The sequence below is a fragment of the Sinocyclocheilus rhinocerous genome, unplaced genomic scaffold, assembly GCF_001515625.1.
Source record: "Sinocyclocheilus rhinocerous isolate Xijiao unplaced genomic scaffold, SAMN03320098_v1.1 scaffold931, whole genome shotgun sequence".
NCBI lineage: Eukaryota > Metazoa > Chordata > Actinopteri > Cypriniformes > Cyprinidae > Sinocyclocheilus > Sinocyclocheilus rhinocerous.
The window spans coordinates 450468-468076 of NW_015657104.1; the positions used below are offsets into that span (position 1 = coordinate 450468).

General features: G+C 40.7%; 2 protein-coding genes across 2 annotated transcripts in view; both read left to right on the plus strand.

The window, feature by feature from the left end:
• LOC107720854 (translation initiation factor eIF-2B subunit gamma-like) overlaps positions 1 to 2957 on the plus strand; it is a 46189-nt gene extending 43232 nt beyond the window's left edge. Inside the window, exon 13 of the mRNA XM_016528687.1 lies at positions 2813 to 2957. Coding sequence (XP_016384173.1) covers positions 2813 to 2865 — 53 coding nt within the window. The 3' untranslated portion in view covers positions 2866 to 2957. The remainder of the gene's footprint in view (positions 1 to 2812) is intronic.
• Positions 2958 to 8755: 5798 nt separating this feature from the next.
• Positions 8756 to 17609, plus strand: part of LOC107720855 (protein patched homolog 1-like) — a 28483-nt gene continuing 19629 nt past the window's right edge. Inside the window, exons 1-2 of the mRNA XM_016528688.1 lie at positions 8756 to 9186; positions 10716 to 10908. Coding sequence (XP_016384174.1) covers positions 9034 to 9186; positions 10716 to 10908 — 346 coding nt within the window. The 5' untranslated portion in view covers positions 8756 to 9033. The remainder of the gene's footprint in view (positions 9187 to 10715; positions 10909 to 17609) is intronic.

Genomic DNA, 17609 nt, shown 5'->3' on the forward strand with positions numbered 1-17609 from the left:
AGAAAAGTTTTTGTTTACATAATATATGTATGTGTACTGTGTTTATTTATTATGTACAGTATCTTACAGAAGTGAGTACACCCCTCACATTTTTGTAAATATTTTATTATATCTTTTCATGTGACAACACTGAAGAAATGACACTTTGCTACAATGTAAAGTAGTGAGTGTACAGCTTGTATAACAGTGTAAATTTGCTGTCCCCTCAAAATAACTCAACACACAGCCATTAATGTCTAAACCGCTGGCCACAAAAGTGAGTACACCCCTAAGTGAAAATGTCCAAATTGGGCCCAAAGTGTCAATATTTTGTGTGGCCACCATTATTTTCCAGCACTGCCTTAACCCTCTTGGGCATGGAGTTCACCAGAGCTTCACAGGTTGCCACTGGAGTCCTCTTCCACTCCTCCATGACGACATCACGGAGCTGGTGGATGTTAGAGACCTTGCGCTCCTCCACCTTCCGTTTGAGGATGCCCATGCTTGGCCAATCCATCACCTTTACCCTCAGCTTCTTTAGCAAGGCAGTGGTCGTCTTGGAGGTGTGTTTGGGGTCGTTATCATGTTGGAATACTGCCCTGCGGCCCAGTCTCCGAAGGGAGGGGATCATGCTCTGCTTCAGTATGTCACAGTACATGTTGGCATTCATGGTTCCCTCAATGAACTGTAGCTCCCCAGTGCCGGCAGCACTCATGCAGCCCCAGACCATGACACTCCCACCACCATGCTTGACTGTAGGCAAGACACACTTGTCTTTGTACTCCTCACCTGGTTGCCGCCACACACGCTTGACACCATCTGAACCAAATAAGTTTATCTTGGTCTCATCAGACCACAGGACATGGTTCCAGTAATCCATGTCCTTAGTCTGCTTGTCTTCAGCAAACTGTTTGCGGGCTTTCTTGTGCATCATCTTTAGAAGAGGCTTCCTTCTGGGACGACAGCCATGCAGACCAATTTGATGTGTGCGGCGTATGGTCTGAGCACTGACAGGCTGACCCCCCACCCCTTCAACCTCTGCAGCAATGCTGGCAGCACTCATATGTCTATTTCCCAAACACAACCTCTGGATATGATGCTGAGCACGTGCACTCAACTTCTTTGGTCGACCATGGCGAGGCCTGTTCTGAGTGGAACCTGTCCTGTTAAACCGCTGTATGGTCTTGGCCACCGTGCTGCAGCTCAGTTTCAGGGTCTTGGCAATCTTCTTATAGCCTACGCCATCTTTATGTAGAGCAACAATTCTTTTTTTCAGATCCTCAGAGAGTTCTTTGCCATGAGGTGCCATGTTGTACTTCCAGTGACCAGTATGAGAGAGTGAGAGTGATAACACCAAATTTAACACACCTGCTGCCCATTCACACCTGAGACCTTGTAACACTGAGTCACATGACACCGGGGAGAGAAAATGGCTAATTGGGCCCAATTTGGACATTTTCACTTAGGGGTGTACTCACTTTTTTGGCCAGCGGTTTAGACATTAATGGCTGTGTGTTGAGTTATTTTGAGGGGACAGCAAATTTACACTGTTATACAAGCTGTACACTCACTACTTTACATTGAAGCAAAGTGTAATTTCTTCAGTGTTGTCACATGTAAAGATATAATAAAATATTTACAAAAATGTGAGGGGTGTACTCACTTCTGTGAGATACTGTATATAGTGTATATTGTCGAAGTTGGATTTGTCTCTGTAATTTTGGCCTAATCAATAAAAAAAAAAGTTACAAGTTTTTGAGAAAAACTTGGACACAATTAATATAAAATATTAGACAAATCAGTGTTGATATATCCATCAGCTATAGCATAAAATATATGGGGAAATAAATGGTATCAGCCATAATCAGTGCATGCCAAGATTTGTGTTCACTTGTAGTTTATATGTTATCCCCACATTGGACTCTGGTACACTTGCTGAGTGATTAGACGACTCTTAGTAGACTTTATAGCTGTTCCACTATGGTGGTCTAATACAGTCAACTTCACACACACTCTCTTTCTCCTCCGTCTGAGTGTCTTTCTCACTCTGCCTATTTACTCTCACTCTGTATATTCCCAGCCTGTTTACTGCTACTGGCTGTTCACGTGTGTTAGCCACAAAGGAGTGATAGACATCTCATAAACTCTAGCTGAACACTTTCTCTGTAAGATTCTGTGTTCCCAGCATCATCGTCCTTAGGGGATTGAGCGTGTTGGGTTATGGCTGCTAAAAGCATCCCAGACCCTGGAGACTGGGTTGTACGTCCAGGACCACCCGGCCTGCCGCTCGGCACCGTGTTGTAAGGTGCAATAGATTTGAGGGTGTTACGGAGGCTGATGACATGTACCTTTCCTCAGACTGTTTAGATTCCCACCTTCTTTCTTTGTGTTTGTCCCTCTCGCTCTGTCTTTCTCTTTGTCTGGCATAGCACGCTCTATTTGTCTTACCCCAAACTTTTGTGTGGATTCCTTCACACTAAAATATGTCTTTATATGGATCATTAGTCTTGCTCTCAAACGTTTAGTTTGGAATAGTCACATTCGGCAAGAGGATATCATCCTTCCTAAGTGAGTGTGTATAAGCCTGACAGATTTGTAAACTGTTTGCTTGTCAGTATGTGATGGAATGGCCCACAAAGGTAAACTCCAGATAAACAAAAAAAAAAAGTATTTTCCTGTCTTTGATTTATTGAAACAATCATTTCAATACTGAAGTGACTCGTTTGAATTGAACCCGAGTGTTGAATCTTAACAGAACACACAGCTTATCTCCTTTGAGGCACGACAGATGCCTGACAACTCTTTCTGAGAATCTTGTTCTCTCCCCTCACAGCTGAAAGAACCAATGAGGTCATTGTTGGATCAGACCAACTCATGGAGATCTAGAACCTCTGGTGGAGATGGATCACAGGCCCGAAGACAACCAGATCAACCTGCTTCCATGTGCATAACCCCTGCACACGATCCATTTTTTATGTGTCCAAATAAAAATTGATTTATTTATCTCAAGACTTCTGGATTTTTTGTTTGTTTCACCATTTTGGTAGGTGCAGTTACTTACAAAAGGAACCATGGAGTTTTAAAACGCGTTGAAGTAAATACAAATAGTTCAATCAATTTAATGTGTTCTTTAAAAATAAATAAATAATAGTTATTGCTATTAATATGTTATCATTAATAATAACAACAATAATACAAAATTAAGTGTAATCATTATTAATATTAATATTAACCATAGCATTAATAAATATTAAAATAATAACAATGTGTCAACAAATTTAATTACAATAAATTATGGTCAATGATATACTTATTAATATGATTAATATTGAAATGTGAAAATGTAATTATTAACATTAATTTAAATAATTATAATGTAATTAATGCTAATAATAATAATAGTAATTAAACTTTATTATTATTATTAATGCTAATGTAAATTTTAATATGAATAATAATTACATCTTTAACTTAATTTAGTATTATGAAAATAGAAACATTTTAAAAAGTGATATAAAAGTAAATAACTTGCTAAGTAAGTGTTTTTCCTTTCCATTTTAAATGGTCAGCTCTTAAAATATATATATAATACACACACACACACACACACACACAGTGTAAATATATCAAAGAACCATCTGACACCTTCACTTCCTCTTGGTATTGCATTATGCGCTATCATGTGGCATACATGGGTATAAAGTGTTAGATGTATTGAAACTGGGTTCATAAATTGTGTTTGGTTGCAGGAGCTGATCTTGGTGGGTGTCTGTGTAGTGTGCAGTTTGGTCGTGGTTGTTTGTCCAGTGGATATCCCATCACCCATCTGTGTGACCACCGTGACTGGGACTGCATGCTCTGGTGCTGAAAGGAACAGATAACCACAATGGGGATAAGTTTATTTGTACACAAAAAGACTAAAAGAAATGGACCACCCAGTCAGACAGCGACTACTAACAGTCTCTTTTTCTCTCACATACTTGCAGGCTTTCACAAAATGCCTAAAAGGAGCACTTCCTAAAGATTTTCCTCTTTGCCGTCAACGATTTATAGCATTCCAGCACTTGTGCATCTCTTAAATTACAGGTCCCTGGTTCCCTGGTGACGATGGATTCAGAGCCTGAGGAAGATGCTCTGTGTGATTTATAACTGTTCCAACTTATTGTTTTTTAGGGCCAATCCAAGTCATTTAGTGTCAGTAGTGGAATGATTGCACGTTCAGTGTCTTCAAAGCTTTGTTTTTGGGGCGTAATGAAATATTTCACAGTGACATCTCTTTGGTGTTTCCCCTTGTTGTCTTTGAATTCATAAAATAATGTGTGTATTTATGAGATTGTCACTGTTCATATCAGCCTCCCTTTTCTCTTTATTATGATTCAAGACTTTTGGCAGATTAAGCTCATTGGGATCCGCGGTAGTGCTGAGATTTTCCCCCAAATGGCTTAATTTTTTTTTTCAAATAATAAATTGCTCCCTGGAGACACATAATGTTTATTAAATTGTTTGGTGCTATGATGCATTGCGCATGTTAAGTAGAAATGAAATAATTAAAATCCCCAAATGCCCCAGGTCCTTTCTGAATGCCTGTCATCTACTAATGCGAAACATGTGTCCTCCATTTTGTCAGTGTGATAACTAATCAGATGTGGCCTTTGCCCCCTCTCGCCGCAGTGTCCGCGCTCGGACCACCAGACCTGGCTCAGGAGATGTGGCAGCAGTTGTTTTTCAAAGGTTTGTATATTTAGACAAAGCCTCCCAGAGCTGGAGTCCCCATGGCTGTGTTGGTTTGGAGCTGTGCTCAGTGTCATTCCCCACCCTTTGGGCCAAATGTGACAGATGCTTGTGTTTTCCTGGGCCTGGGATCAGATGTCAACTGGCAGGTCATATATCAGGCCCACCTCGCTGGCTCTGTGTAGCTTCCAGCCCAGTTTTCTAGGCCTGCTCATAAGCGAGATGAGGTTCAAGATGCGCCAAACTGAATCAAACATGCCATGAAGATTAAACAGGTATTCTAATATATGATTCCAGTGCTATTTATACACATACACACACTAATGTTCAAAGGTATGGGTTCCGTTTGATTTTTGTTTTGTTTGTTTTAAAAGAAATGAATTCCTGTAGTACTTTTTGTACTTCTTTTGTGATTTCTATTCATCAAAAAATCCTTCAAAAGCGTTGTTTCCATAGAAATATTAAGCGGCACAATGTTTTTAATATTGAAAATCAGCATATTAGAATGATTTCTGAAGGAACTTGTGACACTGAAGACTGATGTAATGACTGTTGGAAATTCAGCTTTTCCATCACAGGAATAAATTACATTTTAAAATATAATATAGTGTAAATGGGTAGTTATTTTAAATTTCATTAAATTTCTTTTTTAAATATTACTTTTTTTCTGTATTTTTGATCAAATACATGCAGCCTTAGTGAGCACAAGGATTTACAGACCCCAAACTATATACCAAAAGAAGTACCATGGTCTTATTGAAAATTTTTGAATATTACCTTTCAACCAATGTTTATATATATATATATACTACTGAATTTTCAGCAGTTCTGAAAGAATCAGTGATAGTGTCTCATGATCCTTCAAAATTAAAAACATTGTGCTGCTTAATATTAATATGGCTATTGTACTTTATCAGGATTGAAATTTGTCGTGGAAGTTTCTGTTTGAGTAATTTAGATGCAAACTGCACTGTAAATGAATGTGAACAGTTCTGTGAGTGAATGGGTGTAAGTGGTAGTTACAGTAAGTGCTGTAAGCCAGAAGTACATGCGAGTCATCAGAAATCACAGTGACCTGGATATAAATATGCAATTTGTTACATCCTCCAGTCTTCAATTGGGATAGTGTAGAGCTGGTCTCTCCAGCCCATGAGAGCCAGTGACCTGATTGACCAAATGACAGGCACGGTCGCCGCCTTTGCTCTGAGGGACTGTATGAATGAATGTGTGTGTGTGTGTGTGTGTGTGGGGTGGGGTTTTGAGGGTGGGTGGTGTGTGTATAGTCGGCGGGGAGGGGTGGAGAGATGCTAGGCTGAAGTCCTAAGCATGGTGGAGGGTGGTGAGAGACTCGCTGGCCACCCAAGTGGCAGAAAACCTGCATGTTTTCTGCTGACCCCTACACATTAACAGAACACTTCCTCAATTTGTCTTCTGTGTTCTTGAGGCACAAACTAAATTTCCTCTCTTTTTCGCCTTCTTTTAAGACGCCGCATCCCCCACAAGCCTCCTGCAAACCCTCACGCCCACCTTCAGTGCACACACACTTAACAATTAGTACTTTCTTACTGCTGAACAAAGACAGTATGGAAGCTGTGTGGCCTGTAAAGGCCAATAACCTCTATGACATGTGAGGGACTGCGCGCTCTTTCAAATGGACATACTGGCTGCTTTACAACATTCCCCAGGACGCTCGCTACATAACGTCCGAGCTTGTTTATCTCGCACGACCCCAAGCGAAGTTACAGCCCTTTGACTGGTGGCTCTGTTCTTTCTGTAAGAAATAAAGCCAAGGACTAATCAAACCACTTATCAGATTCTCGAAGATGTAAAGCGCTGTATGCAAGAGAAGATGGATGAGTTGTAACGATCCAAAAACGTCTGAAACATCGCACTTGTTGAATCAATAAGATTTCTATGTTTGCAACATTGTGTCATGCACCTGTACCTAACTTTTTGGTTTGAATGTGCATTTCTTCTTTGAATTCTGCTGTTAAGTTTATAGTTTTAGATCAGGCTTGATGAATTATTTCAGATACATACAGAATATATACATACACTCCAACAGGCATTAAATAAGTAGAGAGAGATAAGAAAACAAAAGGATCTGATTTCATCTTGCCACCTGCTAGTTTTGTCCCAACAATACCCCTGTTAAAGGGCCACAAACAAAGACATTTTTTTAAGCGAGCCATTCATTACGATGACAAAGGGCAAAGAAATACATTATCATAATTAATCTTATCTGTGGCTGTGGGTGGTGCTGGTGGTTTCAAAGCAATTCGTTCATGGTGCCGATGCCTTAATAAGAAAAATAAATTCAGCCCTGAAGCTTTTGGGGAAAATAAACACATCTTCGCCCACGGAGCCTCTCAGCTGTCGTTTGATAGCCGTGCTTCGTTCTTTTGGAGCTTACCTTTACACAAGCAGGGATGGGCTGTGGCCGTTTATGTTCAGGGGCTGTTGATAGCAGATTTCTGGACAGCGCATGGTCATCTCCCTAGTTTATTTATCCAAGGCCTCTAGACCTCGGCTCGGACCTCCCTCAGTTTGTTAGGCTTAAAGAGGCCCCCTACCGCATGGAGCAATTCTTCAGATTCCACATTAGCTCCCATTCCCAGCTGCCCTTACCCTCATCAAATTAAACAATTTCGAGAAATGTGCTCAGTGCTGCCATAGTATACAGGCACGCGTGCCCTTGTGCATTCCCAATAGTTCTTTATTGTAAGAAACCTGTATTTGAAGTAATATCTTGACTACAATCGTATTAAAGTCAATAATCATCAAATGACAGGTGGAATAGGTTGGTCAGTGTTATATGGTGATTATAGTTTTTTACAAAAGCCTTTGAACTTTACTGTACTGTAGCTTCATATGAACCTCTGTATAATGTCTTTAAATTCTCTGTATATAATGCACATTTTGAGCTTTGTAAATGTTGAGATTTAATGTGTGTGTTTTTTTAAAGAGATTAAATGAATTGCATCAGTATGCCTAGGTCCACAAAATCTGTGCATTGCTGTACTGTATGACTGAATTGAATGAGTCTCATATGACCCATTTATAACTGGAGTCTGGACCAATCATCACAGACAATCTTGATAAGTATATCACTAGGAGTAGCCTTGAAATGGACTTGACCCTGCCATTATGCAATATCTAAAACCGTTATCCTAAACCTGGGGTCATCTACTGCGGGCAGATCTATCAAAGAATGACAAATGTAATTGTCGTCTTAAATTGTTAAGTAAAATCAAAGTGGTGCCTAAGTCGCAATGTGCATTGCTTGTTGTACTTGTGGTTTGTTTTGTTTCTGTTTGTTTATTATTTATTTAACCATTTTGAATTTGAGTAGAAATAGAAATTATTGTGCAAAGTCCTGAGTGTATCTTATAGCACACAAGAAATGCAAGGAAAATGTGGAATTTCATGTCGCATTAATTGCTTTGTTTGACAAGCTCAGCAAAGGATATGTATTCTTTTTTTAATTCTAGCTATTTTGTTGTTTTCAAAATCATGAAATCAGTGCATTTTGTTAATCTTTATTATTGTATATTTATTGTTGTTGTATTTTATATTTTATTAATAATTACTTTTATTTATGTTTTTTGTAATTAAATGTTTTTTTTTGGCTTTATTCAATTTTTATGAGGCCAGAGCAGATTGATTTGTAAAGTCTCCCTCTGCATCCGACTGTCAGCATAAAAGAAATGTGTGGCTGTAGTATCAATAGATGGCCTGTGTGATAGCGTGTTAAAATACGAGCTGAGGCTATTGGGAATGTGCAGAGCGGAGCAGCAGTGCAGTGAAAGAGCTCCTCTAGCACTTCCCCCTCCCGGCGCTGATGTGAGGGGCTGCCTGCCTGGGTGGTCTCCCTCTCCACTTTGGAGAGCTGTTGCTTAGCAGCTAATAATAGGAGATGTTTGCTAAGTAATTTGTCTCTTCCTCGGCCAATGAGAACCAGAGCACTTTTCCATCAAACCACCCTTTTCAGGGTTTGCAAAGGGGCTACCTCTCCAAATGTTACTGCAACAGGATCAGAGGTAGACTGGCGGAATCCGCTCGCCACTTTCTTCTGCTTTAAAACGAGTTACGCGCTATAGCTGGACGAATGAAGACCGAAGGATCTATACGGATTCGAGCACATAATGTTGGGATGGAGTTGGAAGACTTTGGCTCAAGGAAAGATTAGAGAATATTTCTTAAAGTTGAACCCGGTGGACGCGCGTGTCGCGAATCTTGGATTATTATTATTATCGCCTCTGCTTAACGCGCCGCGTTTGCCTTTAACTTTCTTCAGCGCTTCTTCTGCCTCCCGTTTGGACTATGGCCTCGGATCCCAGAGACCCGGGACCGGCCGGTGGTGTTTTTGGAGATTTACCCCCAAGTTACACACGCTCTCCGCCGCCTGTGAACTCTGATCTCCTCCGGAGACCCAGTTACTGCTATGCCGCTTTTGCGTTAAAACAGATTTCCAAGGTGACAAACGCTTTTCCGGTGGAATATATACACACAAACTATGTTGTTGTTCTTCGTGTCCGTGGTGTAACATATTTATATTTCAGGGAGCCAGGGAACTTTTAAGGACTTTCTTTAGCATAGTTTTAGAAGTGTTGGAGGGAATTTACTCTCTTTTTTTTAAGCTAGTGAGAAGGAACTGATCAACAGGCTACATATGCATCTGAAATCGTTTTAGGAGGAGAGTAAACGACGCTAAATATGAGTGTGGACAGCGACATCTATGAATGAAAGCCGAGTCTTCATTCATTTAGCTCTTCTGTCCGCGCGTTTTCAGTCTTTTTCGCGTTTAATTCGTCCCTAATGCCGCCTCAGTGTTCAGTCTGGTTGGTCTAGATAAAATATAGCGTGTTTGTTTGACAATGCGCGCGTCCTGCTGAGGAATTCACTGATTAAGTTTGATCTGACAAAGCATCAGTGAAGCGCATGAACGCTTGGCTATGTGTCAAAACTCCCATGAGTGAAACCAAAACATGTCCAGTTATAGGCTACTGCAGCTAGGACTGCCAGTTAAAGGAAACTTGTGAGGTAGTTGCAAAGCCTGACTACATGAATCTACATTTTTGATCAAATTGCTTATAAACGTGTTTGCTTTTCTGTTTCAGCCTGCCAGAAATGCATACAAATTCACTTTCTGTGTAACATGCTGCTGTGTGATAACAGAATAACCAAGTATCTTGAAACTGTTATAGTTTATAGCAAGGCATGTTTTGACAGCTTTTAATTGAGGTTACATGATCCCATTTGTTTTAACATTCTACATTCTACATTTTAAGGCTAAAGCTTTTAAGGAGCTTTTATATAGTTGTACGATAGATTGTTAACACTGATAATTTGAATAAACCATCTTCTTTAATAAAGAGATGAGCAGCAAATCCAGACCAGATGAGAAACCTCAGGCCTGTGAGATGTTTGAAGAAAGTCCTTTAATGCTCTAAGCAGTTTAAACCCACTGAACTTGAAAACAAATTCTTTGAACTTCTTAGAACTTTGAATTGAATTATGACAAAGAAAATGTCAAATTAGGTATAATTGACAAAAAAAAAAAAAATATTGCAACAATTTAAATGGATGGAGATGAAGATATAACAAAATAAAAACATTTTAACAGACTTATGAAGTTGTCTATCTCATGTCAAGTTACCACGAATGAAATTGGTTGGATTTTAGTGTTTATTATAGGTTAGGTTGGATTAATAAGCAAACTGAATTCTGAATTTGTCTCAGTGGTATTTGAACTGAATCTTAAAATAGCCTAATTAACATAATATTTTGCTGAGTTTTTGTAGCCAAATGTCTTTAACATTCTCTACTCATTTAGTGTCTCATTTAGAAAAATGTCTTTAAAAACATTTTAATAACCTGACTAGTAAATGTTGATTCATGTGTTGTCAGGACGGTTCACTATCCTGGTAGGGCACCGTGTGTTACAACTGATCTGAAATAGCATCACTGTACATGTGAATAAGTGTTCCTCTCTTGTGTCTCAGGGGAAAGCTGTGGGACAGAAAGCGCCACTGTGGATTCGGGCGACGTTCCAGGCTTTTCTCTTTTCTCTGGGCTGTCAAATCCAGCGACACTGTGGAAAAGTCCTTTTCATTGGACTTCTTGTGTTCGGAGCCCTGTCTGTTGGTTTGCGGGTCGCTGCCATTGAAACGGACATTGAGAAACTATGGGTGGAAGGTGAGTCCAAGCTTTCGTGTTTTGCTTCTGCGCTGAGTGGTTTTATTTCTGGGGCTGATTGGTGAGGAGTTCTGAAGGAGCAAGTTATTTGTGAGCTGTATGCTGTGACATCACTTTGCATAGGGTCAGAATAGACCTCTCAATTTTAGAACTCTCTCCCAAACAAGTTGACTGCCTTTGCTTAGCTTAACTAAGCTTAGCTAACTTAACCGATTGAAAATGTGATTGTGGTGCAGTTGTTCGGCGATATAGACCCAGACCTTGTGTGGGCTTCTGATATGAAGTCTCAGGATCTTTGAGCGGACATAGACCGTGGCCTCTGGAATTCCATATCTCCTGTCATGCACACGTAGCATTCTTTTTCCTAGCGCATGCAAGCCTTCTCTTGTTCTCTCCCCATCAGCCTATATTGTTTGCGGTGGGTGCTGCGCTTCACGTTTTTCTTTTTCTCCCTTTCCCGTTTGACGTCCTTTCCGTGCACCTCACTTATCTGTGCATTTTCAGGCAGCTTTATTTGGTTTTCACACTGCCAAATTCCTTCTAAGCCCCCTAGGCTTTCGCCACACTGCTGATCGCCTGCACAGATGGGCTGTGTGTGAATTGTTAGCCATCTTTGAGGTGCTGACCCTCCCCCTCGTGCTCGCTGTGTGGTCCTTCACTATTCTTGGATTCCATTCAACAATAAAGGCACCCCCTTTGCCAAAAAAAAAAATGAATACAGCTGAAGTTTACCCACCTGTTTCACACTCACACACACAACGTGCACACACTCATGCACAAGCACATCAGGTGTCGTTTTTTTTGTACTTTTGTGGTTTGACTTGAAAATATAACATGTTGTTCATGGTAGCTTAGCATTGGTTTGATTCAGAAAAATGGTGGGACCTTTTATACATAACCGTATATGCTTTTTCACAATATCATAGTCAAAAAATATGCTTTCTGACTTGCTGAAAGGCATATTTTTGTCTCTGATATTGAAACAAGTTTATAATTACTTATGAAATATTCAGATCTGTAAAGGAGGTGATATATGAACAGATGCTCTCTGGTGGGAACGTTAGCTGGAGTTAAGCAAAGGGAGTTGTCAGTGAAATTTGTGTTTTAATGTAAGGCAGGCATAAAGCATGGGGCTCCTGGAGTGAAACGGCAAAGTGCTGAAAAGGAACGCTGTGCCTTTAAGAGGCAGTGCCTGTGTTCTAAAGTTTCTGCCTGCGTTGTTTCCCCCAATAGCCCATTGACAAAGCTGCTCTGGGCTGAATGGGAAGTAAGTGGTATGGTAACAAGGAGAGGTTAGTTCTCACACACAGGCACACACATTCACTTCTGCACACATACACATAAAAAATCACAGAGACAAACAAAAGAGGTTTATAATGGGTCTTGTGATTTTAAGAATTTAAGAAGGTCCCTGGTGCTGTTAGCGATTACTAAATAGTTGCATATATCAAGAGGGCTTTCCAATGACTTGGCAAGCCAAAACATTTTATTACAAAATGAATGTGGCATAGGCATGGCTCCATTTCAACAATTTTTAAGGATAGACCTGTTACATTTTAAATGTGGCAACCTTTTTGTCACAAAAATTCAAATCTGTTGTGTGTGGGGGAGCTATAAAGAATAGCAAAACAGTCAGGGCCTGTGGATCTCACACTTGCCCAGCTGTGCATTTTGGAGCATATGCTTCCTCATTACCCCTGAGGTGGTGACTGTCCCACCTTCAACTCTGCTCTAGCCCCCACCCAAATGTCACCCAGGCCACCAAGTGTCCATGACCTCAGGGACCACCCGGGCCACCCGTAATTACTTCCGCCTTCCATCGAATGATGTGAGAAAAGCAGCAACCTCGTGTTTAGATGCCTTGTAAAAACAAACCAACAATTTAGTAATCCGGTTTAGGCACCCTGTTAAGTATACTGTGTGTTTTGGGTGTTGTGCCACAAAAATCTTTTATAAACAGTAGGAGCCATCGAAGAAGTCAGAATGTAGAGATATTTATCTAACCTGGCATAAAATTCATCACTATGTTTATATCCGACTGTGAAAGTTGTATGTTAGTGAATTTATGTATGGTTTAGTATAATTATATTCTCTCTGTGACCAAGTTATGGTTTATTGTTTGAAATTCTAGATTCTAGAGAGTGATGATTTGCTGTTCCAAAATTATAGTTGTCTTTAGTCTTAGTTAAGACTTAAGTGTTAGTTCACCCAAAAAATTACATTGTCATTTATTCACCCTTGAGTCATTCCAAACATCTTTCTTTCTTCTATTTTTTGAAGAACGTTTTGTTGTTGTTTTTTTGTCCATACAATGAAAGTCAGTGACTTTAAATTTCATTGCATAGACACAGTTGAAACATTCTTTAAAATATCTTATTTTGTGTTCCACTTATAAATGTAAGTCATAAAGGTTTAAAACAACACAAGGGTAAATAAATGATGACAAAATTTGGCTGAACTATCCCTTTAATTCATGGGTTAATTCTTGGGAAAGTGTGATTTTTATCTTGCATTTTGAGGCAGGAGAATGAGGCGATAAAATAAAATGTATGATGGTTAGGGGGCTGGTGAGTGGAGAAACATTCTAGCATCTACACCCTTAAATTACTCTGGATTTCATATTTGCTCCTTATGTGCAGTGTCGGATTGCAGAGGGGAATTTGTTTGGAGAATTAAGAGAGGGGGAGAAAAGATTGAGAAAGTTGTGTTTTCAAAGAAGCTCAAGTTATTTCATCTGGTTTCTGACACCAAACCGAGCAGTGCCACATCTTGTTTTAATTGTGTGGATTTTAATAATTGATTGAGCTTTTTTAGAGTGAAAGACGAGGAAAGCTTTGTCAGTGACAAGTTGCCTATCGGTGTGGGGCAAAAGAGCAGACTTTGATATGTGATTATATGCTTGAGTAATGCTGGCCTCCCAAAAGGATTGTTGGCATTTAACGGTCATTGCAAAAATGTGTGCTGGGCTAAACAAACGGCAAAATTTTTCAAACAGATGGACATGTTTATGTATTCATATACAGTCGTAACTTAATTTTTCTCATCCGTTTTGACACGATTTTGGTGTGCTTGACAGACGTGTACACACAGACAAGCTGTACAAACATTACTCAAATGTGTGCAGGGATATCTGGGTAGCAGGCGCACTTGAGTTGTATGAAGCCACAAGGCAGCAGAAGAGAGGAATAAAGAACATATACACATTGCATGAATGACCTTGTCCACATGCATGTAGACTGAGGGACCCAGCAACAAGCCCAGGATTTACACAGACACGCGGACCTTTCAGTTTTAGGAGCAGTTATCTAAACAAAAAAAAGAAATGCAAGGTAAATGCAATAATTCATTAGAAAATACACAGTCTTCCAGTCCTGGTGCCGGATTTGATAGAAAGAAAGCTCTATGAAGCATTATTGGAGGTGAATAGCAAGCCGCAGTATCCCAGCTACATAAATAAACTCTTAACTGCCGAGACTTAGACCTCACCAGTAGAAAGTACAAGCAAGGCCAGAGTCAACCTGGGTCAGTTGAAAATGTTTACTTCAACCCCCCGTTTCCACCCCCCGCCCCACACAGGTCGGCCTTCCAGCCCCCATTACTCAAGAACAGCCATATGAACTGAATGCATCCCTTCTCAAAGTTTAGCAACTTTCTTCCCCAAATCAGAGCGTTTTCATTCTCTCAACCTAATCAGTTTGTTTGGCATTGCACTTGTTGTTGGTTAAGCGCATGATGCAGTTCCAGAGGTTGTCAGTGCAGCAACAGAACATGTTTCATATCTAAGGTGTAAAGGCATCCCATTGACGTTGGTGGCACGATCAGAGAGGCAAACTGTGGTCTAACTCCATGGCAGATGTGCTAGGGTACACCTTTCTGTGTATATTCTTAAGCTAATGTTACTAAAACAACGCCAGCGGAGGCAGTAGATGCCCAGACCCCCAAGAAGCTGCCCCTCTTGCTGCCCGATTCAGACAGTATTTCTTACATTCAGTCCAATGAGGGTCATTCTTTTTTGATCCAAAAAAAAAAAAAAAACTGAAACTGGTCACTTTTTTTTTAAAGTCCTTTTTGTCCTTCTCAACAGTTTGTCCTTTTGGTTAGGGTAAAAAACATTTTCTTGGTACGTGGTGCAAAAGAAATGGTTTCTGGGCTCAATAAATTCATTTCTAGTTTGAATGAAACCAGCAACGTGGAAAAATTTTGCCTTTCACCATGGGATGAATGTATGTTTCAACCACACATTAAGCTGCATTAGCAGCCAGTGAAGTGCCTAATGTGGGTATTTTTCACAGCAGCCAACACTAGGGCTGATTAGCATAATTAGTACAGGGAAGGCTATATATATGGAAATGGCCAGGACCTAAATGCCAGAACCGGTGGAAATTTATGTCAATGCTGACAGAAGTATCAGGTCTGAATAGCTGCTAGCTCAAGCATAGTATTAGCCATCTTGATTTGTTTTTAATATTTTTTTTACCTGCCATCTGGAGGGTTACAGTGTGTGATGTGTGTTTAGTTTTATCACCAAGGCTGAAAGTTACCTCAGAAAGATGTACAGGAGGGCATGCATGCGTGCGTATGCACTTCACACACACAGATAAGCTATGATGCCAGCCCTTACTCCCTCTCGCATTATTTTATCTGCTGGGAAAAATCCAGGTCCAGTTGCTTTTGTAGTGAGTTTCTCTATTTTTTTTTCCTGTTTGTTGGGAAACAGCTGAAAGTGACTGAAAATGAGGGTGACAAAGACCTGCATTGAGTCTCTTGGTGGCCTTGAGTTAGCGCTCATAGAGGCAGAGGTGGAGCAGTCTCCATCTGCCACTGTATTCGGGTGAGATGGGGTGGTTCTCTCAGTCATGGTCAAGCCATTGAGACTCCTTGTGATTGAGAGTTGCAGTGAAGCTGAAATGTTTAAAAAGATTTGCACTTGAGCCAAATCTATCCTTGTCTACATAATGTGTCTGGAAAGAAGAAGAAGAAAAAAATCAAAGAAAGAACTTGGAATGGGCATTATGGGGTCTTGACGGACCCAAGGAAAAAGAGCTGGACCAGCTTGTTTTGTTCTTGGTGGTTTCATATACTAATGTGTGTGGGTGAAAAAGGGAAACAGAAAAAGAGAGTGAAAGCGTGTATGGGAGAGTGTGTGCGTGGGCACGCACTGGCACCCGACTGTGTATCTGTGCTCTTGGGTTTACTTGGGTGGTGAAAACAGGTAAAAATGTCTCTTTCAGCACTCTTCCTTGTGGGACTTCCTCCAGAACAGCGTGAGTCCTTTCAAAAGCCTCTTAATCCCTCTAATCTGGCCCACAACACTTTGAAGGTGGCCTTGTCCTAATGGAGAAAGCACTAGGTTTCAGACCTTGCTGCTCATTGCTACCGCGCCACATGCAAATCTTCAAATCGTAGAAAGTAAAGGCATCTTTTTCCGTAATCTTTAAATTAGGTTAATTTAGCATGACTCTTGTTGTAATTAGTTCTTAGTATATTACATCTTTATTATGCAATTTTTCTTCACCTTTCTCATTCAAACCACATTTTATTGCTCCCTTTATGTATCAATATGGTAAACGTAACTTTATTTCTGGTCAGTGTGAGCATGCAGTTGTCGGTGATATGTTGCGGAGCGCTGGATAGGCAGAGCCAGGGTGGACATGAGTGAGATTGGAGCTGACAGGGTCCACTGGCGGGGTGACACTGGGGAGCAGGGGGCTTCTTCTTCATAGTTAATTACATGTCACTTTCCATACTGCCCACTGGGAGGGAACCCCCTCACACCAGCTCATTTTGCTGGTCTGCTCCTGGGTGGGACCTTGAGACAAGCTTGCTGAAGCTTGCTACCATTGTGTTCCAGCCAGTGAGGGCAGACTGTAGATTAGCTTCAGCTTTTATCATTTTATGTGCTAGAGAGTATTTATTTTTGTGAAACACTTGAGGCTGGTTTTCTTTCCGGCTATGTTGGAGAACACTGGTCGGACCCTCCTTGTGGATAATTGGCCCGTGATGGTGATGTCACCCCCAAGGCTGTGAAAAATGAAGGACAACAAAGGAAGGAGGGTCTCTGCTTGGGAGAGAGTAAGCTCTGTATGGCAGTATTGCTGGATTGATATCACACAACACCTTTAGGCTGCCCTCATTTTGGTGTCTGTTGAGTTTTTTTTTTTTTTTCATAATCACAAACCCCTCTACACTGTTCCAGGCCCAGCAACTCAAAGAAAAGATTAGTGCTTTGAAAATCCCCCTAGGCCTCTGTGTTTGACCGTTCCAGCTGTTCAAATCTCAAATGTACATCATAGATTACTTTTGTGCATCACAGTCCCTTTTCCCCACTTCTATGTTGTGTTTCTGGCTGTGAAAGTATTTGCGTGCCTGTCTCTTTAAGTGTACGGCAGCAGCAAGCCGAGAGAACATAGCAAAGCTCCCATCTGGAGGGTGGCTGAGTGGAGCAGTGACTGAGCGGCGGGGCCCACTCGGGCCTCTAGCTGGGTGGTCCAGATGGGAGGAACCAGACACAAATAGCTATAATTTACTTCAGGAGCGCCTGTAATTACAGGCCCAAGGATTGGAGCTCAATTCCTGCAGATGCCTGAATGCATTAAATATGAACATGCTGTCTGTAGATCGACACAAATACGTGTTTGCATTTTGCAAATGGAAACGGCCTTCAGATTTAGCCCGCCACATTTTTTGAAGTAATGTGTTTA